General features: G+C 42.5%; 2 protein-coding genes across 10 annotated transcripts in view; both read right to left on the bottom strand.

Annotated features, from left to right (window-relative positions):
- The window catches only part of kcnq4 (potassium voltage-gated channel subfamily Q member 4), a 61252-nt gene extending 55932 nt beyond the window's left edge, over positions 1 to 5320 (bottom strand). Inside the window, exon 1 of the mRNA XM_080862891.1 lies at positions 5279 to 5320. The gene's annotated coding sequence lies outside the window, so the exon portion shown is untranslated. The remainder of the gene's footprint in view (positions 1 to 5278) is intronic.
- Positions 5321 to 5457: 137 nt separating this feature from the next.
- On the bottom strand, positions 5458 to 26031 carry nfyc (nuclear transcription factor Y, gamma). Of its 9 annotated transcripts, none has more exons than XM_080862906.1 (11): positions 25901 to 26031; positions 15113 to 15219; positions 14938 to 15009; positions 13103 to 13216; positions 11231 to 11326; positions 10011 to 10187; positions 8371 to 8439; positions 7786 to 7944; positions 7371 to 7475; positions 7169 to 7228; positions 5458 to 6812 (listed from the first exon to the last, which is right to left on the bottom strand). In XM_080862906.1, exons 2-11 carry the CDS (start codon positions 15209 to 15211, stop codon positions 6693 to 6695), a joined length of 1071 nt encoding a protein of 356 aa, XP_080719032.1. In that variant the 5' UTR covers positions 15212 to 15219; positions 25901 to 26031; the 3' UTR covers positions 5458 to 6692. The 9 variants fall into 9 exon arrangements, with proteins under 9 accessions (XP_080719032.1, XP_080719036.1, XP_080719034.1 ...); XM_080862910.1 differs by having other exon boundaries at positions 14938 to 15006; XM_080862908.1 differs by lacking the exon at positions 25901 to 26031 and adding an exon at positions 22834 to 22968.
- Positions 26032 to 26303: the final 272 nt, after the last annotated feature.

Here is a 26303-nt window from a genome sequence, read left to right as displayed (position 1 = left end):
TTGTGGAAGTTTTCCAGAGACATTGATGCACGGAAAGGTTCTTGCCGGTTTCTGCATCCCACAGGATTCTGTGGATTCCCCTTTGGACCTGAAAACTCCTGCAAGGATAAGAACCCCAAAGTAGGCCTGCAGATCAATTTGGTCCATCTCCTTCCACCTCTCTCCAAAAACACACCTTCCTTCTAGATTACTGCAATCCAGAATAATTTTCTGGATGTAATCTGGGATGAAAAGCTCAAATGAAGACTTGATGTCCTGCACATGAGTAACTGTCAGCCGTGTTGGCCCTGGCTTATCACAGTAACAGCTCTGCAGGGTGGCTCATTTCTTGGGCAAGAAGACCATTCAATTTCACCAGTTATTGACATCCATATTTCTACACTTGCTGTCTGGTGGGCTTGTTCTGGTCCTGGAGCTGGCTGCAGATGGGGTGCTCGTCTTCGTTTTGTTACTAAATGGTGCTCAACCTCATCCTCTTCTTCAAAGTCACTGTCAGACTCTAAATTTTCAGAAATGTGAAATATTCTGAAACCTCTTTGTCAACATCATCATCCGAAGCCACTCTCTCTTCCAAAATCAATTGGATGGCCCTCGCAGCAGATAATCTTTTGCCATCTTGATCAGTTGTGATAAAGAACCACACTGGCAAAGTCTTATTTATAGTATTATGCCCCTAATTTGCAGGTGGGACAGGGGATGAGAAAATTTGGATCCCTCAAGAAAGAGGGTAAAATGTGTGGGAATGTAAGAGCAGACGGTGTTGATAGTTGAATTTTCAACAATGTTGCAACTTTGTGCGGAGCAGGAGGGGAAGAAAACACCATCAGCAGCACCAGAAAGGAGGAAGACAGAGTGTGGGAACACAGGACCTGCACTTTCAACACTTTTATTAGACCTGGGTCCAGTGGACCCGAACACCTTGTATGTAATGTAAATGCGTGGGGGGAGGTACAGTATGAGGTCATTGAAAATTAGTTCGGATTCATGTTCTTCACAGAAAATAAGCCAAAGCCAATGAATTTCAGGTTGAAAAAATAATTAATTGTTTAATTTTTCTTTTGAGAAAAACTGAAAACGGGTCTCACAGACCCGAACACCATACAAGGGTTAAAGGAAAACATCCTGACACCTAAGAAGGAGAGAAAAGAAGATCAAACACGAAAGCCGAGTGAAAGATGATGCTTAGCCTCCAGCCGAACTCTTAACGTGGGTTTGTCACAAAGTTGGTGAGGGCATTTGGTGCTGTGGCCAAATCACAAGGTCTAGACCACAGCCAGAGCAGTGAGCTCGAGTTCATACGCCCAAAGCTGATCTTTGATCTGACCAGACGAGGCAGCCAAGAAAAATACCACCAGACAATCCTTTTCACGCTCAACTTAAGCTCAAACATTCTCACAATCCTCGTTCCTCTCATTAGAAAGAGCCGAGCATGAGTCTGCATTCATTAATGCAGTTATTGTTCACTGATTAAGTCGATTAAGAAAGGACCCCCCGGTCAGAGTAATGTTTACTTGTGCCTCCAACTACCATGGGTCAAGCAGGGAATTGCAGAGTGAGTGATATACATAAGTGCAATTTTTTAAAAACACAATTTGATTGACCAGCATTTCAAAGTACTTCCACTTTTGAACTTTGACTTTCAGTTAAATATGACATTTTATTAGTATTTTCTCTTCCACCGCAATTATTTCTCCTTCCCTTTTAAAATTTAATTCAATTCAGGTTTATTTATATAGTGCCAAATCACAACAACAGTCACCTCAAGATGTTTTATACAAAAAGGTAAAGACCTACAGCATACAGGAGGAAACCCAAATAATCAAATGACCCCCAAGTGACCCCATATGACCAAGTACTTAGGTTGGAGAAGGAATGCAGTCTGATCTCGCAGGAGCTGAGCGGCCTCTAGCCAAATAACTCGTGACTCTATTGTTAACCGCTGACCCTTTGTGGCACACAAAGCTTTTCCAGGACAGCAGCACTGCTCACATAGTCTTGTTTGGGTGCAGCGTGGATAGATACTGATGGTGCGGTCATGAGAGCACGTTAAAGATAGATTTGTTGCTAAATGTTACTTTTAGTGACATTACCCTTACTGAAAAATAATGAACCTCTGTTTGGACATAAATCGGGTGCCCAATTACAGTATATCAGTAGTGTTTAAAATGTGTTAGATCAGTGCTGCCCTCCTATGGCCATTTGGGAAAACAACAACAGGTTCCAATCTGACATAGTAATAAGCACATGATTGTTTGAAATGAGTTTTTGTCTTTTTAAACTTGTAAATGTTAATTGGATTGTTCTTTTCTATTCTGTCTACCTGAGCACTCAAAGCGCTATATACAACTTGCCTTATTCACCCATTCATACAAGCACTTTTTTTCTATGCATAATTGCTTACTATCTAACATTCACACATTCATACCCTGATGAATGCATTGGAGAGCAATTTTGGGTTACTATGTTGCCAAAAGATATTTGGCACATAGAGTGGAGCAGCCCAGGACTCATACCACCAACCTTCCAATTAGTAGATGACTTGCTCGTCCTCCTGAGTTACAGCCACCCCAGCTCGTCAGGCTACCTGAAGCCTGCCTTCATCACTCATTTTCAGAAGAATGCCTTTTTGTTTCTTAAACCACCTACTGCTGACCATGAATGATTAAGTATATAAAATAAAAAGTTTAAATTGTATCTTTAGTCACTTTGTTACCAGCAGGCTGTCACAAAAGGCACATAATTTATTCCAATTTCTTAAGCTGAACTTATGAAAAGAGACACAAATGACCCAATTTGACCTATAATATAATATTGTCGCACAAACAAGGTGACTACCAGAGATATTAGCTGAAAATGTGAGATATCTCGGTGTAGTATGAAGTGTTTCCTTAAAAATAAAACAGATGAAACAAGTGGAGCGAAAAAGAACAAGGATCAGGCATTAAAAACTATCGACAGCAGGTGAGCAGAATCTGAAAGTCATCCATCTACTGTTCACTGAAGCATCTTCAGAAATGGTCTCTGGAAGGGTGGCTGCCAAGAAGCCATTCTTAAAGTAGGGAAACAGGCAGAAAAGACTGAGGTGTGCCAAATTACACAAGAACTGAAATAAAAATCAGTGGCAACAGGTCTAAAGGAGTGAAGAATCCAAATTTGACATTTTTGGTTCAAATCGTTATCAATGTGTACAGAGGAGGTCAGTGGTGAGCGTCTACAGCCATCTGTAAAACATGATTGAGACTCTGTCGTGGTTTGGGGTTGCATATCAGCTAAAGGTATTGGGGATCTTGTCAAAATTGATGAAATTACAGACACAGAAAAGGATTTTGATCCACCACGTAATACCAACAAGAAATTTAATAAAAGCACACTGGGATAGAAACACAAACACCGGAATACCAACAGTCATGGATTGGCCTCCTCAGAGCCCGAGCTCAAAAGTACTAAAGCAGTGCAGAAAAATCTTGACAGAAAGCAGAATAAAAGGCAGCCAACATCCGAGCTTTGAATGTGCTGGAGAACTATTCCTGATAACGACTTAAAGACAAGAAAGAGATATTGCCATTGAAGCTCATTAGAATTGTACAAATTGTTTTTGTCTTATATACTGTATTTCCAATCATATAATATGGTGTATTGTATTTTGTAAATCACTGGACCCATTTTCCTGCCAAACAGCACTACAGGGAGTGCAGAATTATTAGGCAAATGAGTATTTTGTCCACATCATCCTCTTCATGCATGTTGTCTTACTCCAAGCTGTATAGGCTCGAAAGCCTACTACCAATTAAGCATATTAGGTGATGTGCATCTCTGTAATGAGAAGGGGTGTGGTCTAATGACATCAACACCCTAGATCAGGTGTGCATAATTATTAGGCAACGTCCTTTCCTTTGGCAAAATGGGTCAAAAGAAGGACTTGACAGGCTCAGAAAAGTCAAAAATAGTGAGATATCTTGCAGAGGGATGCAGCAGTCTCAAAATTGCAAAGCTTCTGAAGCGTGATCATCGAACAATCAAGCGTTTCATTCAAAATAGTCAACAGGGTCGCAAGAAGCGTGTGGAAAAACCAAGGCGCAAAATAACTGCCCATGAACTGAGAAAAGTCAAGCGTGCAGCCGCCAAGATGCCACTTGCCACCAGTTTGGCCATATTTCAGAGCTGCAACATCACTGGAGTGCCCAAAAGCACAAGGTGTGCAATACTCAGAGACATGGCCAAGGTAAGAAAGGCTGAAAGACGACCACCACTGAACAAGACACGCAAGCTGAAACGTCAAGACTGGGCCAAGAAATATCTCACGACTGATTTTTCTAAGGTTTTATGGACTGATGAAATGAGAGTGAGTCTTGATGGGCCAGATGGATGGGCCCGTGGCTGGATTGGTAAAGGGCAGAGAGCTCCAGTCCGACTCAGACACCAGCAAGGTGGAGGTGGAGTACTGGTTTGGGCTGGTATCATCAAAGATGAGCTTGTGGGGCCTTTTCGGGTTGAGGATGGAGTCAAGCTCAACTCCCAGTCCTACTGCCAGTTTCTGGAAGACACCTTCTTCAAGCAGTGGTACAGGAAGAAGTCTGCATCCTTCAAGAAAAACATGATTTTCATGCAGGACAATGCTCCATCACACGCGTCCAAGTACTCCACAGCGTGGCTGGCAAGAAAGAGTATAAAAGAAGAAAAACTAATGACATGGCCTCCTTGTTCACCTGATCTGAACCCCATTGAGAACCTGTGGTCCATCATCAAATGTGAGATTTACGAGGAGGGAAAACAGTACACCTCTCTGAACAGTGTCTGGGAGGCTGTGGTTGCTGCTGCACGCAATGTTGATGGTGAACAGATCAAAACACTGACAGAATCCATGGATGGCAGGCTTTTGAGTGTCCTTGCAAAGAAAGGTGGCTATATTGGTCGCTGATTTGTTTTTGTTTTGTTTTTGATGTCAGAAATGTATATTTGTGAATGTGGAGATGTTATATTGGTTTCACTGGTAAAAATAATTGAAATGGGTATATATTTGTTTTTTGTTAAGTTGCCTAATAATTATGCACAGTAATAGTCACCTGCACACACAGATATCCCCCTAAAATAGCTAAAACTAAAAACAAACTAAAAACTACTTCCAAAAACATTCAGCTTTGATATTAATGAGTTTTTTGGGTTCATTGAGAACATGGTTGTTGTTCAATAATACAATTATTCCTCAAAAATACAACTTGCCTAATAATTCTGCACTCCCTGTATATGGCAAAGACCTGTTGTGGTGGGACGCGTCTACCTGTAAATATAGCATATGGTGATGCCTAGGTTGGTTCAGTCCTATCTCGTGGTCCTGGTGACTTTCTCTCCTGTCTCCCTGTATACTAGCAAGGTGCTTAACTGCCCTAAAACAATAAACAATGGAGACGTAGATTAGCTCTTAATAACACAAACTCAAAGATAACCAAACAGACCAAGTTGAGAAGGTATGGCTTTTAATTTTTTTTGTCGTCACAAAGTTTGTTTACAAAAAAAACAGGAACATCAAAAATAAAATTGTACCTATCTATTGCATGTCATGCTGGCAGTTTGAACTACATGCAAAAACAACAATAATAATAACAACATTGATAATACTCATTACTGTACAAAAAAAATAAAAAAATAATGGGCAATATATCGGGCCAAACATCATTTTAAGCCAAAAGAAAAACACTCATTGAAAACAAGGAGAGTTCTATAAAAAGGGTGCTTTTCCCCCTCCAGACGGAGTCATGTGTTTGTACATGAGACTCAAACCGGGGCACAAGACTCGAGACTCGAAAACCACCCAAGCCGAGAGGGCTGTGTGAAACTGCATAGAGGCAGAAAAAAGTTTCCCCACTCTAAGGACAAAGGGATGGGGGGGGAAATAATCAGAAGAGTAAGGATGAATGTGCGTGTGCTTCCATCGCAAACATCACATTCACAAATAGCCTGTACAGTTTGAAGCCCTTACAACGTAAAGTCATGCGTCATCATCATTATGGAAAACACAACAAACTACATGAAAATATCCTTAAACCTCAACCTCTTCACTATCCCTTAGATTGACTTGGTGTATAAAGTGATATCTGAGGTATATGGTTTAGTTTTATCCAACTACATGACAAACAATGAGTAAGGTGGGTTTTTTTTAATAATGATAATAAAAAATAATAATAATAATAAAAAATAAAAATAAAAATAAAAACTTCCCATGGCTACCCTAAACCTAGAGCAGCTTCTGTAGACAAAGACGGACATTTTCCAAATTCATTTCCAAATGAAGAGCAAGGTGTGAATCAACACTTTATAGTCTAAAAATCTGTAAAAGGTTGGAAATGACGGGAAGAAAAATAAATTTAGTCTGTGCAAAGACTGTTGTCAGGGACTGTGGAAGTGGCTGCACAACGTAAAGTCATCCATTCAATAAGGGTGACACAAGCACAAGATTGGATGATCATAACGTATGATTGTGAAAGAGTCAATCAGCGTCCCTTTGGTTTTTGATCCAGTGTAGTAAATTTATTACAAAACATGAGTGTTACAAGATTTCAGGTCCCTCGTTGCAATGAGCCGTGCTTAAAATGAATTATTGAGAGTCCTTTTTGTCAAAGTTGATGGCATCCGTCTGCATCGCGTGGCTGGTGTGCGTGCTGTATGTGTGAGAGGAGAAAGTCTCCTGGCAGGGCTCATTCAGTGCTGACCTGCGTGACCTGTGTGTCAGTTGTCTGGTTGGTAGACTGGATGAACATTGGCTGGGTCAGCTCCTGTCCTGCTGGCATTGTCACCTGCTGTATCTGATACAATTGCTGAGAAAAAGGAGGAAAGATGGCGAGGTTTAAGGTTGCGTGTGTTCAGTTTTCTGTGAGCTTTTTTTATTAGATCTTAGTGGATTACACACCTTTCATTGTTACAAGATGACATTAAAAATGCTCAATAAGACATTTAATTTATGATCTTCTGATAACAATTCCCTCTACTGTTTGAATTAACAGGATTTAGAAGTGCAAATGTCCACTGGTTATCAGCCAGTTGTTTAAGTAGTTAAAATGAGACAATCCAAGAAAGATAGAAAAGCGTAAATAAGAACAATGTGCCATTTGTCACCTGAAAACAAATAAAACACTAAAATTTCAAAATTGTATTTATTTGTTGCATGTGTTACCTGGCCATCAGTAAACTGGCCGAATTGCTGCTGTCCTTGTTGTACTTCTGTCTGTGTGATCTAAAGAGAGAGCAAGTTATTCACTCACTGGGATTCACAAGCAGCTTCATACCATAACTGACAAGTGTAAACACATCCAGTCATAGTTTATTACAGCTAAGTGCTTGGACATCAGCTGGATTTCTTGCTGTTGTAGGGTTACCTGCTGGGTGTTTGCAAGAGTCTGAATCTGCCCCTGGACCACTTGTGCTCCAGAGACGGGCTGGGCTAGGCGGATGTATTGCAGCTGTCCCGTATTTAGTTGTACCTACAGCCAACCGACACAAGGGGGAGACAAAGTTTGATTTAGAGAAAAGGTCATTTGAGCAGAGAGGTCACAGCCATTTTCCTGCTCTGGACTACAGGAATGAGAAACCTTAACGTTCCTCTAGTGAATTTTTAACCTTTTCGAACTTAACAGCTCACATCAAATACTGATGGATGTTAAATTCACATGTTTGTCTTGCACCACAATATCAAACAACATCATGCAGCAAACACATTACACTGTCCATCATCTCTCTTTAAAAAAAAACCCCAAAACTGATAATTTCCTTTTCCATCCTGTCATTTCTTACTGGGATTTGCTGGATCTCTCCAGTGTTGGTGATGATCTGCTGCATGACCTGCATGGTCTGGCCTTGGGCTTGAGCTGTCTGAGCCTGACCCTGGGCTGTGGCAGCCTGGACAATCTGCACCTGCTGGCCTTCACCCACCTGCATGGCGACAGGCGCACTCTAAAGCAGACAAGAGCAGAAAAGAGAAGAAAACACAGATAAACAAACAGACGACACCGGTTGTTTACGTAGCAGAAGCATGTAGTTAAGCAAGGAAGCAGTAAATCATTATCTTTTCTGGAGTACAATAAATCTTAAACCAAGAGTTGGAAGCCTAGGTATCCTTAAATTTTAAGTCTGCGAGTAGCTTATTAAGCAGGCACAATAAGATTCAGGGACATAACGTGAAAACGCAGGTTCGTCCTCTCTCTCTGTTTTGTCTGCAGGTGATGTTTGTTAGGATCATGTGACAATCACCCCTAAAGACCTCAGTCACCTGAGCAGGACAGAGTTTGTAGGCGGCCATCACCTAAGAGGCTGTGGCACAAAGCAGTGGCCTCTTTCTCTGTGTGTGGTTAGCAAACATATGAAAGCATGTGTGTTTACCGTGATGGGCGTGCCCTGTGATTGCACCTGCACCTGCTGTAACTGCTGCATGGTGGCACCTTGCAACATCTGATGGCCGACAGAAAAGAAATGGGAAAATGAGAGAAAGACACATAGTGAGAAAGCAGCGAGTGCACAAACTCAACACAAAAACGTAAGCGGAACTGGCACGTATGCAGAGAAAGATTGAAATGTAGGAGCAGCAAACAGTGGCATATAGGCAGTTGATGACATTTACGAGCATGTTTATGAAATATGCAAGTAAAACGGGAGGAGGTTGATAAAAAGGATGATGTGAAATGATAAAAATTAAATTGTTAAAAAAAAAAAACACAAAAAGAAAACATGGTGGTAACTGAACAGGTAGTTAAAAATGTATAAAATACATCACAGTTGCATTTACAGAAGCTCAACAAAGGCCAACTGCAGATTTTAAGTTGTTGAGGGTTGTTGGCCTGAGAGAAAAGTGACAGAATCGGTACAGCACTGACAGTGACGCTGAAAGCGCCACACACAGACGCACAAATAAAGGATGTGAAATGGGAACTCGCCTCATTTTAATCTCTGCACTGACTTATACTTCTTCATCCTGCAGGACTACTGCTAACACCTTAATGCGCACTCCAAATCTGTTGTACCAAACATGACATCTGTCTGATGAGTTAGAAGTAATCCAATCAGCTCCGTCTTTCACATGGGAATTATGTCATTTGAATAGACAACTACGTAACCTTTAGTCCTGACATTACTAAGTGGATAAAAACAATCAGAGAAATGTTGCAAAGCTTCAAAATTTCACAGATTTTAATTTAAAACTGAGTTAAAATCTCACCTTTTTGAAGTGCCACCTTGTAAACAGTCAAAGATTGCGTTTACATAAGGTTAATGTCAAAGTGTGGCTTGGGACTGCAGCAGGAGCAGGAGTGTGAATCACACCAGGTCTAAACAAGTATGACAGCTCAGCTACAGGCAGTGTGCTGAATCAGCATGAAGCATCACACCAGCCCAGCAGCAAGGCTACATGACATGCAGAGTGCAAACCGGAGAGGAGAAGTGCTCAGCAGAAAAAGTAGCAGGAATGAAATAATTAGAGAGATGAACTGAATGGTGCCCCTACATATGTGTGCTTGTTATCTCGATGGGTGGTGAAAATGCAGAACCCTCAGGAGAAAAACCTCATCCTAGGACTCTGAGTGTGTATTTGTTTGTATATAAATGGGGATGTTGTTCCATTAAGAGGTTATTGATTCACAGTAAATAAGAGATCAGGAAACGTTCTGTTCCCTGTGTGCAAGGTGTCCATGTATGTGTAAAGCTGGATTTGCTGGGTGTGTTTCGATGCCGTATTAATCCTGCTGGCAGGAGAGTGGTCAGCTCCTACATGTTAGCTACGAATAATATCAATAAATCCAGTGAGTCAATCCAAGAAATATGAGACTCCTAGGACTTCTAGGAAGAGGACTTCTAGAAAGAGGTCATCTTTCAGGTGTTACTCCAGCACACAATGAAACCAATTTTTTTCCCCCTCTAAAGTACCATACATGAGTCTAACGGGGATTTTGCAGAATTAGTTTTTGCAGGTGGTTTCACTTTGAGTGTTTCCTTGCGACGTGCACTACAAAGCACATTGCTAACCGTACCTGTCCCTGTTGTGGCTGTGCGATGATGATCTGTCCGGGCTGGATGGTCGCCGCTGTCTGCGCAGCAGGTTGCTGGCCCTGCTGTGCGCCCTGCACCTGCACGGCTCCGGGCTGCTGGGCCAAGGTGAAGTAGTACTGCACTGGCTCTGCTGGAGCAACAGACTGACGCATCTCCTCCTGAGAAATATACACACATTGGACGCCTATCAGTCCGTTGCATCTCCATGAATTATTTTTACCGGTGTAACGGTAGACCGAGTCTGATAAATAACTGATGGGATGTGACTGGGGAAGAGTAACGTAATCTGGGTACAAGATCCATCCATACTGGTTGATAACATGCAATGCAAGTCCGGAGGCATGCTGAGGTGATGTGTTGGTGCTAATCAGCCTTAAAATTTCAGTATTACAACCTGTAATGCTAAAGGGGTAACTTACAAATCGAATGAAACTTAATAATGTGATAACCGCTGGCATGCTTTCCCTGGTCCAGCAACAGAAATGTAACATCAGGGTTGTCAGATAAATCAGGGCAGTTCAGCACCTTAAATGCTGAGCTGGTATACAGGTGTTAAACTTAAAACCCAATAAACTGTCCATAAACACCGACCCATATCATTTTGTTTTGTAATTCACTAATGAGCAGGCTTCGTCTGGATGAGGTTTCTCCATCACCAGAAGCGTAAACACCCCTCTCCCAGCTCCATGACAACACAGCTGAGAGTGTAGGATGTTTACATGTCTGGAGACAGTCTACGTGACAGCAAATTTAAATATCTCACTCTTCCACCTTTGAAAGTTCCTTATACATCAATTTAATGTAACTGATATTGGCCATTAATCGCCTGCCATAACATTTTAAGCAGTTTTCTTTCAGCATCTTCATTGAGTCATGTCCTGACCGGAGCCATGGTTTTAACACTTTGTTATAGCAGACACTGTATGGTACCAGCTTCCACAAACTAGTTTAATCACTGAGGTTACTGTTGGCGGTCTGAGGCAATAAGACGCTGCAAACATCCGACTGAAAGCCCTCGCTGTCAAAACCTCAGCTTCCAGTCAAGGATGTTTACAGCACCTCCAGGTTGCCAACAATGGAAAGTACCTGAGATGAATACCCAAATCATCAGCTCTTTATCCTGTGGTAACTTTAATGAGATACCAGCTGTTTCCCTGTCACAGTGTAGGTAATAAATACTATAACGAGGCCGCTTTCCTACCTGTCGTTTGGGGGGCTTCAGGTCGTCCCGGGGCACGATGTCAATCAGGAAGTCAAACTGGTCGAACTTTGTTATTGCCATGGCAATGTCATTCCTCTGTGAATATAAAATATAAAGAGAAAGTCAAGCAAAGAGGTCAGCGCTTTAGTATGCCAATTCTATATGCGCAGCCACCTATTTATAAACATGCCTCTAGGTCTGAGGTCATCACTCCCAAAACAACCAGACAAGGGAGATTTGTATACAGTTCCTAGTAGTACTTAGATGGGTGTTTGCTTTAATATTTGAATTTAAAGGATACGTTTAGAGCTTAATCAGTTAGTCAGCTCAAAACTCTAGCAACACATGCAGTATACAAAAGGACTGTGTTTCTAGACCAACACATCTTCATGAGTGTTATCATATAAAAAGGTATTAAGCAGGGAACCAAAAACACCGTAACACATTTATCCACATGCAAATCGACCTCTAGGGCACCCAAGCCAAAACATGCTGATCTACCCATAAACGTCTTTGTTCTACACAAGTTTTGACTTCTAGCAGATCAGATTGATAATTTATTGTGCGATTCAAATAACACTGTCTCCAAACAAAACATTACTAAAGGCAAACGGAATAATAAACCCACCACCAGAGGACCACAGTGAGAAACGCACATCTGTGTGTGAGATAAGTGTAAATGAGGACGAATGACATTTTCCTGCCCTCATGAGCACATTCTCTGCTTCTATACCCCTTCCTATATCCACACCAGTGTGCTGTCTCTGTGGAATTTTCCACAGGATATTGGCTGTCAGGACCCCCCACCCCCCTCCATTGTGACCCTCCCCTTCACTAGAGGCTATATTTAGTACCTTGATTAATATCTGGTAACATCAGGTCACATCCACACTTGTTCTATTGATGAGCGTTGCTATGGTGACCCCAATTGGCGTGCCCTCTTCACAAAAGGATCAGGCTCTACATGTGTATGCGTGTGGAAATGGAGGGCACCACTTTCCCTCACTTAGGGAAATGAAAAAAAAAAATCCTGTATTCATGAAGTGAAGCATCACATGCAACTAATGCGTCATCTGTAGTGTACAAGGCAATTAACGTGTGCACAGTCACAGTAGATGAAGTTTCTATTTTAAAGTGTGCACTGCAGAGCTCTAAAAAACAGTTTCTTGACCAATAAAAAACATAGAACTACCATTTGGGACAGAGCTATATTAACAGCAAAACAAGTGTACTTCCAAAGCAGGCCTTCAGCACAAGACAAACTGTGATAAGATAGATTTTCTCCTCTTTCTACCTGCGTTGGCATACACAAACATATCCATGGACTGCTAATCTCTCAGAGGTATGTGAATAGATAAAGTGGACTTAAGGGCTTTCATGTTCTGCTCCACAGTTTTTCTCTACTTGACATGCAGGTGAGACATATTCCAGACTGATTCTTCTCAACCGCTTCCGTCAGTGCTTTCATGTTCTCCGATTCCTTTTTCATCCGTATCTTTCCAGGCCTCACCTTTATTCAGCTCTGGTACAGCAGAGGATGCTAAAAGGCACCAGGGGAAAAGTGGGTCACCGGCACCCGCCTGGATTTGCTTTTAAAGTGAATGGAGGGAGAAGGAACTTAACAGAGAGACCGTCCTCAAGGGGATGCTGGTATGGGGTCTCTGCTTGTACATGCACACTGACACTGGCACTTAGTGAATAAGAAGCACGAAACCAAAAAGATAGCCAATTGATGTCAGAGTGTGGGTATTACAACTGGGGCTGTGTGTGTATCGGGAGGTCCAATCCACTTAAAGTAGGATTTGCTAAGGATTACAAAAAAGCATGTCATATGGAGGAGTTTAAATATAAAGAAAAAGAAATGTCTATAACCTGTAGTGTGCGTCGCTTGTTGTCCTCGGTGTGGATCCACGCCCTGAGGGTGAGCTCTGTGATGAAGATCTGAGCTGCTTTGGCAAACAGGACCGGAGCTTCTGCGCTGATCATCTGTACAGTAGAGATAGTGTTACACCTGGTTAAACACACCCACAGTCCATCAATCAAACATCAGCAATTACACGAATCGCTCAGGACCTCAGTCACAGCCGGCCACATCAAAGTCACAGCTGCTGCAAAAATAACCAACAGATACATTCACTTGTTAAATAAAGACTGCGTAGTTACTAGCATAGATGCTTACGCAGAGTTGAGTGGGTACTTTTAATCTATTTCTTTCTGCTCATAAGCACTGAACTCTAAAATCAATTCCCATAAAAATGTATTTCTTATATGTTCATAAAAGCAATGCTTAAATGAACAGTTGTACTGACGCTATAACACTCACACATGCTTGCACTGCATCTGTGCAAGGTGCTGTGTCAGGACTGACAGAAGAGTCTTTCCTTCGGATATGTTAGTGATCTCCTGATCTCTTTACCGCTGTAAGCTGCTGCTTAACTAAGGGGATAGCATTCTTGACACGACATACTCAAGCCACACACAAACACAGAGCAGAGGCTTTCTTTTTAGAGGCTATGAACAATTCTGACTGACAATCAGGTGTAATGGGGGGGGGAACCACTCCTCCATGACTCGTAACTGCCTGGTGGAGTGGTTCCTTCTGTCACATCAAAAAAAAGAAAAAAAGCCACGTTAACCTGAGCAGATCTTCAAATGTAGCAGTGGTATTACAATATGGCCCAAATCAATGCTTTTATCTGTAATAACTTGTGATATTCTTCTGGTTCATTTTAGCCATTAACATGAAGTGCAATTCCCAGCAAAGTGGGTTATATTTTAAAAATTCCACAAGTGGAAAAAGAGAAATCTTAAAACCAAAAAGCAGTTCACTGCTACAAATGTCTGCATTAGCAGCTTTCTACATAAAATCACATTAATTAGCTACTTGCTACACTGCAGGTCTTGCAATGTCACAAAATGATGCCCAATTATTCCTTCACGCATCGATAATGTTTTAACGTAAACCCATTTGATTTAAAAAAAAAAAAAAAAGAAAAAAAAAAAGAGCTACTATCACCAGTGGCTGCTGAATGCAAAGAGTTGATACAACTTTTTAATTGAAAAATTATCTTTAATTATGAAATAATAATTGCATCTTTGAGTCCATTTATTGAGTGGTCTGAGCACAAAAAGCCACAGACCAACAACTTGATAAGAACCAAGCTTCAAATGAATCAACAATTTCCAACACAGCAATACGTTTTTGTCAGAAAATAAAGTTAAACTAGAAATATCAAAGGGGCAACCAATTAAACGAAAACAACAGAACTACATTTTGCCATAATTTGTCCTGTCCCAGGGGACTGGAGTAGTTTCTTCCATATAGATGGATCATGACAGGTCACCGTGTGGTCTGGTATGTGAATTATATATTATGTAACTTCACAGTTACCAGACACAACCCAAATCACCAGCTATGGAACGTTTTGACCCAACGCGCTGGACAGAGCTCTTTATTGCACGTCTGTCAAAAAACACCACGAGAAAATATATCTGCAGGGAAGTGGAGTATCACCTCACAAGATACTTTTTTTTTTTTTTTTTTATTTGGGGGGCCTAGGATTAAGCTACATGTTTCCCACTTTTGATAGCATGTTCTTTAAAACAAGTATGGCACACCCTTCGTGAAAGGCATAGTAATAAAGATATCTAGTTCTTTTTAATACACACCCTCTCTCTCAGTTTCATTATTCAGGTTCTCCTCTTACCTTCACATCCTCATCCAACTTCATGATTTTCTTGATTCGGGCTAAAGGCAACTCCTGCACACGGAAATCCTTCTGAGGACAACAGATTGATACAGTTAAGTACAGAATAAAGCTGAAACTGCAACTTTTTCCTTTTTTTCTGCATTATTTGTCTGTTTGCATGAGTGTTACGTACCACAGTCAAGTTCCTGATCTCCTCCATGACACGAGGCCAGAAGGACTGCAGTGTTTGCTGGGCATCGCTGCCCGTGGCTCCAAAACCATCTCCAGACATCTTCTAATCTGCTCAAAGAGAAGAAGAGAAAGAAGATGATGGATACAAGAAAATGATCGATCATTTCAAAGCAAAAAACAAGCGATATGGAGATTCGGAGACAGATCAAGAATGTAATACCATTGCAAAACAAGGCCTTACTGCACAGAGCTCTTCCTGTGTGTCAGAACCACATATCCTATCAAAGTCTGTAATTATAATACAGTGAAATTGAAAATAGAACCCCGGCAGGCTTCTATTATTGTCCCTGTGGGATGTTGACAAGCCTAAGAACCCACCAATAGACTGGCTGCGCACTCCACGATTATGAATGGGTCCCTCACCTTTGGCACATAGCTGCAGCTCCTCTACAAACACGCACATCATGTGCAAGTCAACTGCTTTTGGTGAGCCCGCAAGTGAACAGTGTTGAAGCAACAGATGCAAGAGTGTGCCATAAAGAAACAACCTAATTGCAAACTGACAAATTGTGAAGACACGCAGAGATACAAACCATCCAAATAAACTGAAATAAATTACTGCTAACACAGCCAGAGCTCCTACAGAGGATCCAACGGTTGAAAGAGGATCCAGCAGGTTACTATGGCATGCCAGGAATCTGCTGGAGGAATATTAGCCGGCCTGTCTGAGCATGTAGAGCTTCAAGTGCCCTGATTGTTCCACCTCACTCTCCCCCTTTTCTCCGTACCTCGATGAAAAGATTGAGCAGGAGGGAGAAGACGGAGAAACGTGAAGGTACAGAACAAGAGATGAGTGTGTAAAGCTACTCAAGAGAGACCGGATGTGTTTGTGTGTGTTGCTGTGGGAGGGCTAGTGCCTTGTCCAGTTCAGCATTAATCCAGCGCTAAGACAAAGTGCCAAAGGCTTTAGACAGATACTTTGGGGGAAGTAAGAGACAGACAGGGCCACAGCGACACTGCTATGCAAACCAGCAATGTGGGTCAAACAAGACAGAAAAAGGGAGACACAGAGTGGTAGAAAAGGAGATATGTCACTATAAAGAAAATGTTAGAAGAATGAAGGGGGGGGGGCTTCTTTTTCTTTTCTCACCCTGGGCCAACAAGCATGAATAGTTCCATGTCTGGTTCAGCTGACAGACCAATACATTACAAGAAACAGCCTTTCAAACACGCCATCCAGTGTCTCTCCCTCTAGGTTCAGTCACAGCTTTGTTGTAAGGGACTGTTTGACTTTGGGGCCACATCAGCTCTTTTAACTGCAGCGCTTAAGTGCAGTTATAAATATTTTAAACCAATGAACGACTGATTCTGCATGCAGGCTCGTTACCTGATTGATTTTTGACAGGAAAGATTGACTCTCCTGCAAGTTGCATCAGTAGAATAATATAGAAGAAGCACTGCTGCATCCTGTTCTGTTGTTCAGTTTTCGACAGACAGTAGCCTAAATCAATAAGACAGAATGCCGGGTGAGAGAGGGGGGAGAGGGGGCTTTATATAAATCAATCAGGCCGCTTGTAGCTATGGCATGCCAGGCTAGTGATTGACCTTGACAGTGTCTCTCCTTCCCTGTCTGACGCTCCAGTGTCCAGTTGCATTTCAAGGTTGATTGAAAACCTGCAGTCTCCAGAACAATCCCAGCATCCCACAGGGCAGGAATGACTGATGGGAATTGTAGTTTTTTTTATTCCTCCATTCTTCCCACATAAGACAGGTGGACTGACCTCTGCCAGTTCTTTTGCTGCCTCCAAGTACCTTGCAACAAAATGAACCCAAAGACGGGATGAACAAAATAAGCATCATCCACATAACACATCATCTTGTAAACAAAACAATTTGGTATCAATGAATGTGCATTATATGTGAGACTATGTGGTTCAAACTGGGGCAAAATAAGACGATGAGAAACAAATAATTAGGCTTAGGATTACAGAAGCCCTATCAGTTATAAAACGGCAACTATAAAACACATAAACCTCCCAAGTTCCTCCTCCTGCGCCCTTATACACCTCACTTCTCATAAACTAAAGCTGTTAGAGGAGTGTGCTAATATCAAACCACACACAAACCCCCAACTACCTCTTTCTGACCCTGTGACCTTCAATGTAAATATACGCAACTACATTAACCACAGCGGCAAAAAGAGGGAGGGGAGGTGCAGGGGAAGTCGCTATGTGAGAAGAAATGAGAAAGCATATGTGAGGAGAGGCATGCTAAAGCGTGAGAGAGGAAAGAAGCAACAGAACAATATAAGCGAGAGAGAAGAGAAGGCTAAGTGTCAACATGCCCTTGAGCATTGCTCCTCCAGCTTGGTAGCATATTCTACCGAGTATATAACTGCATAACCAAATTGCCCAATGCTTTGCATCAACGGAAAGTTTGCGTGGGAGCCGATTCCGCTGACTTTGTGCAACACCTTCTATGGTCTGGGCCTACCCTTGTCAAATAAACACAGTGAATGGGGCTATCCTCTGCACGAAAAAAAAAATGTTGAATCTCCTCAAAAGCTAATAAATGTCAACACTGTAAGACACGAAAAAGGTCTGGAGATTGATGCAAAGTCAAGACGGCTTATTTTATCTGAAGGGATAAGCACCATTTACCTCCATATTTCAGTTCAGCAAGCTTTAAAGCGCTACTTAAATGGAAACTTGTACTATTACTAAAGAATTTTCTTGCTAGTCCAGTTCACTTCTTACTACTTATGGGGAGCGTTATCAGTCACTCAAGATAAAGTCTCTGTAAATGTTGTGCTTGTGTTTGCTTTGAAGCAGACTCGCTATTGCTAAAAATTCCAAATTATTCTGTTGAATCACGCAATGAAATTGACAAGCTCATTCCTGCTGTGTTGTTCTAATCTGCTGCTGTTGCTATATTAGGGTACATGGTGTTGTTCTCTGCTGTGCTTCTCTCTTCTCCTCTTCCCTGCAGCTCTGTTGTCCTTCATCAGGTCATCGAGACAGAATCGCTGGTGTTGGGTTTCCTTCAGCTCTTTTCTATGTGTGCATCTTTGAGGACAAACGTCTCGACCTCGTCGACTTCGTTCCAACACAGCAACTTGCTCTTCCTCCTTCAGCAGCTCTACAGTCTCTTCTCCTAGCGCTTCCCTTCTCCCTTTATCACTCACGAGTATGCTTTTCTTGCATTTTCTGTCTTGTCTTACTTTCACCTGATCTCTTTGAGAAAGTCAACACTGCTCGGCTTCCAGCAGCTGAATCAGCGCTAATGCTGTTCTGCCAGCCGGGCCCTGCATCTCTATCTCATCCTCACCTCCCTCCCCACTCTTTCTGGCACGTCACATTAAGTGGCCATTCACAGCAGCACTGGCGTCTCGCTCGAACTCTGACATCACACCGCTTTACATGAGCTTTCAATTCCTGTCCAAATAAATCCGATAGGACCCCGGCTTGATGGCAGGCAGAAATGCAGCAAACTGGAAACAAGGAGATCGTATCGCTTGGCTGATCCGTTTTTGTTTTTTTCTTTTTTTAAAGATAAGTGAACGAGAAAAGAAGAAGTAACATGCTTCTTTCTGCACAGTGACAATGTGCGAGATAACAGAGTTGGAATTAATTAACTGGCTTCTAGTTAAAGTGAAATGTTCTGCTTTTAATTGCCCTCTTAATGACCTGACAATCTGTGTAAACTGAGCCCAATTCTGAGGAGCATATTTGAAAGTGAACAAGTCGAGGCAGTGTGGGAGGACCTGAAGCCCCACTCGAGGCTACCGAGTGAACTTTTCACTGAGGTGTTTCAGTATCGCTATCACCGCCATGGATGATGAAGAAGCAGGCAGCTCATCTCAGATCTCTCTGTCACGTCACGTGTAAGCAAATGTAAAGCTAAGATAAAGTGAATCATATACTGAACCTTTATATATTTATACTGAATCTTCAAAGCCGGTTGACCATTTTTAAAATAATATTAAATATGAATATAAAGAGTTATCGCTGCCTCACCATTTTTTCAGATTAGTGTACAACTGCATGACAGCTACTACAGCAGTTGTAGTTTTAAAGAGTGACTTCTTGCTTTACAACTCTCCTTTCAATTCCCAAGGTTATCATATCTTTGCACATATAAAGACAACTGAGTTGACAGAAGAAATAGATTACTTTCAGTTTCTGTGCGTATTATAACCTCAGAGTAACCTTCTGCATTGTACCCTTCACACTTTCACATGTCAGCCTGGACAAAGAGTAAATACATACCCACATAGACTAGTTACCACCAAGAAGAAAGGTGAGATTTTTTTTCCTAAGATATAATACCAGCTATTGGATAGTCACTGGTCCACTGAGAGGTCTTAGGCAAGAAGTTAAATTTCCACATGCTGCTTTGTCACAAAACTGTCAGTGATGCAGAGTGGGCATTTCTGGAGGAAGGTCACCTAAGGTTGAAATCTGCTAGATTTCAACTAGATCACTAAGCAGAAAACTCAGTATAGTGCTCACATAAACCAAGCTATGTCATTTGGACATTTGAGAACCTAACCAATGTTTAATGATGACTGTTTAATAAGACAGCTTTATCCTGATTTAGTGCACTCAGTCTGTTGGAACAAATACAGCCTAAGTAACAAACGTCACACTAACAAACACTGATGTTAAATCGTGGTCATAAATCCAATGAGCGTATCCACAGATTCTCAAATATTAAAGCACTAACCGTGCTGAACCCGATCACAAATACCAGTCAGAAATAAACTGGCAAGGATACAGCATACAGGGTAAATGATCTACTCAGGAAAAAACAAAAAACAAGAAGTTTGCAGCCAGGAATTACAGATTAACTACTCAAATGCACGCAGTGGTTTCACAGATGGTGGTACAATTAAATATGAACAGACAGGATTTTAATGACATACATGCTCACTTTGACCTACAGCATAACATCCTTTTGGCATGGCCGGACCAATCTAGCCGACCCAACGGCCCTGTAAACTTTGCCCTTGGTTCTGCTTCAAGCCAACTCCAGGAAGTGCTAGTCACTGATCTCCCAAGGTCATTCAACAGAGGAGAGAAACCAGAGAGGGGGGGGGGGAGAGAGAGAGAGAGAGATGAAAGAGAGAAGGGGAGGGAGAGGGGGAGGATAGAAAAGAGCAGGTTTTCCAACTTTCACTGCAGCACTTAAGTGACCCCAGCGGTTCAGGCGGTGTACTTTCTAAGAAGCCTAATGAAAACACCACATAATGTACATACTAGCTGTGCTCTGCATCCCGCTTTTAATTTCACTTCTTCTTGGGCCTCTCCTTCCCTCTGCATGTTTCCCTCTCGGTGCGGTTGGAGAGACTGCAGGAGTCAATCTCACATTCCTATGACCTTCATCCAATGCTAGGCCCAGTCTCTGGCGTCAAAGTAGGCAGGGCTAAAGGCACCTGCATATTACAAGCTGGGATACGGCCGACTCCCCCTGGGTGCCGACACACACTGTCTTTAGTGAAAGTGTACACATGTAAGAGCACAGTGGGGGCGGGAACAAAAGAGTAAACCTACAGTTGCTGTGGTCACCTTAGTGATGAGCGGAAAGGCCTAGCTATGTGCAAGAGGTTTGCGTGTTTTGTTTACTTTTTCCTCCCCTGGTGTGCCTATGGTTTGGCGTAGGGTACAAATGATATTCAAATCTCATGCAGACCGCAGCCAACCCTGGGATTTGGCAGCGAGGGCTTCAACTTAAGAGTTATTTTTAGTCTCCCTCTCTCAATCTCCCTCGCTTGCTCGCTCTTTCCCCAACGGGACTTTGTTTTGTCAAAGGCACCAATGGAAACTTTCAATTAGGGAGAAAAGGAGGAGAGAGGCACGGAGTCAGAGGCAAAGTGAGAGAAGAGGCACCCTACACAGATTCCATCAGAAGAGATCAGATCAAACTATTAGCCTCCTCTGCCCCTGAAGCTGACAAGCTGACAGTCTGTCCCATCTGGGTGTCTGGCACTGTCATGGTGAGGGGCCTGGGGGGTCCTGAGGTCACTGCAACCAGCTGCACCTCCACCCCTGGGGACTACTGACGCCAACAGTGACAACAACTCTCAGAGATATCCTCTCCACATATACAGCAAATCTTCTTTTAACATGGATGTCTTCTTTGCTGCTGAACTCTGCGCCACCATCTGCCATGAAAATGTTAATTGGGACATTAGGAGAAAAAGTGGGGTCTTGGCCAGCGACCCCAGGACTCTGTGGCCACAGGGCCCAAGGACACCACCGAAACAGCAGAGTGCATCTAAGCACAAAGTCAGTATCTGGCTGCCGTGCACTTCTATGCAGTCGATAACGGGGCACTGAGTACGTGAAGCGTGTTTGTGTGCACACTGGTCCAAAGTCAAAACAAGTGACATCCAAAGACAGAGCAATAATGCAAAGTGAAATTCGACGATGAAAACATAATGCTAAACAGCTATATTATTTTATGAACACCGTTCTGTAAAACCATATAGCACTGAAATGACAAATGAAGGACGTAGATGACAGCCATGCACGTAAATACACAAATTGCACAACACCAATCTCCCAAGGTGAGAACTACAGGACAGGTGAGGGGAGGGGGAGGAAATGGGGGGGGAGGGGTGAGGATGGCTGTAAAGGACAGACATCTCATCGTTGCAGAGTGATGGAGAAACATCAAAAAGTGGACTTTTTTTTTTTTGAAAAAAAAAACAAAAACCAAAGACAACTTAAGGTCTTCTCGCTGTGTATGTGTTCAGCTGTCAGACTTACCCCTGTGCCCTTCATGGTGAACGACCTGGAGCACAGCAGAGTAGAGAGAAACAGATAGCCCTGTCCAAGTCTCCTTGAAAGCAGCAGCAGAGGCAGCACAGAGGTTGACAGAAAAACTCTCGTGCTCCTTCACTTCCTTCAGTCCCCCTGATCGTATCAACAGACAAAAGGCACTCTGGCTGGCTTTAAAAAGGCTTTAAGCCCGGACACAGAGCGAAGAGCGAGCCCCCCCTTCTTCCACCCCTCCCTCTTTTCTCTCTCTCTCCCACTCTGCCTTTACACATTGCCCCGTCTCCTTCAACAGCCTCCCAATGTCCTCTTCCAACCTAGACATACAACCCCGTCTCTGCTGTTTCTCTTCAGCCCAATTCCCCTCAACTCGCTGACCTTCTCTCTCTTTCTCCTCCTTTTCTGCTCCCTAACCCTCCTCCTCCTCTCCCATGTGTTTGTCTTTGAGGTGACCCCTGGCCTGGTGCAGAGAAGAAGGTGAGAAGGAATAGAAGGACCAGCACAGCGGCAGGCAACAGAGCAACAGCAGGCAAACAGTACAGCGGCACTCCCGACTCACAGACAAAAATCTCTAGCCTCCTTCCCCTTTAACATTCAAGAGTAATCAATCTAGCATGCTACATGATACTCAAACCCCGCCTCACAGCCAGCTCCCACCTCACTCCGATACTCGAAACCAATGAGACGACTGTGTCCTCACACACTATTGGTAGCCACACACACCAATCAGCTCTGACAAATCCCCTGCTCCTCCTCTTTCCTCTGCCCAACCCCCTTTTACCGACAGCCAACTTCCTGCTCTAAGTTACCTTGAGCTGCAGGATAGGGGTCAGGGAAAAGAAAAGAGGAAGAGAGAGTAGACATGAGTATAGATGGAAAAGAGCAGATAAAGTTGTGGAAAGCTCTGCAGGGAGTGCGTGAGGGTGTGCTGGTTGTGGCTTGCCTTGCCATTGTCTGTCCTCAAGCGGTCTCTACTTCTCCTGCTGCTGGACGGATGAAAAAGCTTCCACGGGCTGCTCTCTGACAACTGCTCTCTGCTTATTTACAATGTCAAACTAAATGTCTCCCTAAGCCCCGCCTGCGCTCTGCTTGTACAGGCTGATGGCAATGTGATGCAGGCAGCTAGGCGGGTCCCTTATTGGCTGAACCAAGTGCCAGAATTGATGCCGCATGTTGCATCCACATGATTTAAAGTACAAAAGCATACTAAGCAGACTCCCTGTCTCATACCTGTGCACGGTCTTACATGCACACCCACACACATGCACATTTTGTCCTTGCATTCTCAGTTATCCTTGCTCACAGTCACAGGTACACAATGAAAACATCTAACCTCCAGCCAGCCTACCTCTAACAATGAGATCATGTCACTCTTAATATTATTCTAACAGAGGAACAAATATGTCTACATGCATGGTCATGCATTATTTATTCAGAATATGAATTAGCTACATGAACTCCATTCAACTCATTTTTTGAGGCAACTTAATGCAACCACTATAAATCCCATGACATCTTACACAGTGTCAATGAAATACACACAATAAACTATTCTGTGCAAAACAAATCAATGGAGAGCCTTTGTACAAAATGGAACGATCAGCTGACTAGATAGCAGTTGTGGAAGAAGGCAGAGAGAAAAAAAAAAAGAAAAAAAAAAGAGAAAGAGTTCATTTGACTCTCATCCTATTTGTGGATAAACAAGAATTAAGAGATATGGGTGAAAACCCATAAACAAAGACAATGTTGTCTTGACCCCAAAAACTGTGCTCACAGCAACTTCCACAATGGTAACGTCATCAAAAAAAACCATGTCAGCAATGTCACACAATGTCCTTCTTGTTAAGTCTCCATTGCTTAAATGTGCATACTTTCGACACAAAAACCTTTAGTTTGCAACTCAAGAGAGTGATTTTAGTACTCATGTGCACAACTCATGATGTTTAATGCACCACCTACGATGTGAATGCTTCTACTTCTAATGGGCAAACCTGTTAAAAGCTTAAAGTAAACTGCTGAGATGCGACCAAGTGGCGGTGCAGCCCAAAGGTTAAGCTTTAATTTAAAAAAAACAAAAAAAACATACAGACTGTAGAGAGGAACACATCCAGCTACAAAAGTCTGGAGAGATAATAAACTGCCCTATCAATGAAAAACCGTGGTGGGGGTGGAGTGGGGACCGGAAGGATGGAGAAGGACAGAGAGGAGAGTTGCTACAGGATGGGAGGGGTAGAACAAGTGGAGGGAGGGCGAGAGCACAAGATAGACTCAAGAGAAACAAAGCTAAATGTTCCCTTTACTATTTTTGTGAGGAGCATGGGGACTAGAGCAGGTACTACAGACATCCAGTTAATGATTAGAGCAGAGCTGCACAAAGACTAATCTCTCCACTGCTGCTGCCATGCTCGAACAGCTCTCTGTAGCTGCATTCAGCCTACCCAAAATGCCTCAGTAATGACACCTGGCAAGGTCACCGCAGAAATGAGACCTTCCCATGACCTGTACTGCCCATAGCAGGAACATGTTTGCTTTCTCTGACGCTGTTTAGAGATAAACATGCACCAAGTAGACGTTGGGTTTCATAAACACAGCAGCTACCCTGAGGGTAGCCAGGCCAAGCATTCACCTGCAAACATGGAAAAAACACATGAGCACCTGCAAAACGACATGGTAAGCTGGGTGACTTGCACACAGCTTACTTATGCTGTCTAAGGTGTTCTAATATCCCAGGCTTTTTAAATATGATCTCAACTGCTCAATTAAACCTACACACAAATGATGACGTAATGCATACCTTCTCTAGAGAGATAAAGTTTACTAAGCTGCACACCGTTTTTGCCCCGCTGATAAGAGCTGATTAAACTCTCATATTCTTTATTAAGTTCTTATTTTCGTGGGAACACAAAGAGACTATTGTTTTTTGCACACAGGTCGTAATGAGAATGGGGTGAATGTCTGTTAGGTTTAAAGCATAACTAAACTAAATATTAACTTGGTGAAGCTTCATGTTGTGTGACTTTGTTTGGTTAGTATGGTTGAAAATACATTTGTATTCAATAATTGAACACTGTGTGAAGATTTTTTCCCCAAAGTACTAAATAGTGGAAACAAAGGCATGATATAGTCATCACAGGGAATTCACACGAAGACTAGAGCAGCTTTGCTGTTTAACACCCCAGCATTTAGCACGGAGTTTGACTTCAAAAAGTCGCTACATTATAAGGTGTTTGGGTTTAACACAGAGGCTAACAGGAGCCACTGAATTCAATGCTATATTCAACGCTAGCATACGGAAGCCGGTATATATTCGTCACACAAAGGATGCTAAATAAACTACAAAATACTGAGATGCACTGTAGTGCTGTGTATCCACTGTGAAATGCTTAACGGAGTAGGCGTAGGGAGACACATGCAGCATACTAGCTAATAGGATGGTCACTGCCGACGGTGACTTTATGCTAACGTTAGTGGAGTTAATGTTAGCTTGCTGGGGATACAGACTGATGAGCGCTGTACAGCTCAGCGTGTGTAATTTTAATTACCAGCTGACAGCGAGTCTTCCAACATATGAAAGTTTGCAAAGGTTTGCAATGCTAGGAAGAAACAGTCTAACCAATAAAGACAACGTTTGGATCTGTCCTTCAGACCAATCAAACCTCGGACTAGATTCCACCAATCAAGGTTTTTAGGGCTAAGTTCGTTCTGCAACTGGCGCCATTCGGGGTCAGGAGCAAATAGCCAGTGTGTCTGACAATCGCTCGGATATGAGCCAAAATGGTGGACACAAAACATCAGTTTCCTGAGCGTCCGTGATCCTTTCAGCGGGCCACCAATAAGCGCCTCAGAGAGCGGGGAGGGAAATGGCGCCTATGTTCATCTTCCAAAACAATCGTCTATTGGTCAAGAACAGCAAATGAAAAGAAGCGAAGTAATTACCGCTACCTCCAGCCAACACGGACAACTTTCATGTAAACACTCCACATATAAATGAATTTTAATTTCTTACTCACTTTCTTTAACGGGTTCGAAGTGAAGTCCAGCTCAGCGTATTATTTATTTTATTTAGCCTGCAAGGGGAAACAAGATGGCTGCTATTCGAACCGGAAAGAGTCCAACGCGATGACGTAGAGGTTACGTTCCCTGAGAAACAGCGTCAGTTTTTTTTAAATTATTTGATTCACTAAACAGTTAATTGCTCAGGTAGTCCTCATTTATAGTAAAATTAGCAAAGTGACTTGGAAAAAACAACAAATGCATTTTATATATACACAGATACACAAAATGAGCATCGGAATGGGGGAAAAGGTGATTTCATTGACTTTGAATGAGGCATGGCTGCTGGTCTGAGTATTTCAGAAACTGCTGATCAACTGAGATCTTCACAGTCAACCAAAAAAATAAATATATCAAATC

The sequence above is a fragment of the Rhamphochromis sp. 'chilingali' genome, assembly GCF_963969265.1.
Source record: "Rhamphochromis sp. 'chilingali' genome assembly, chromosome: 17".
NCBI lineage: Eukaryota > Metazoa > Chordata > Actinopteri > Cichliformes > Cichlidae > Rhamphochromis > Rhamphochromis sp. 'chilingali'.
The sequence above is the reverse complement of the archived record's forward strand: the minus strand, read 5'-3'. Positions and strand labels throughout refer to the sequence as shown.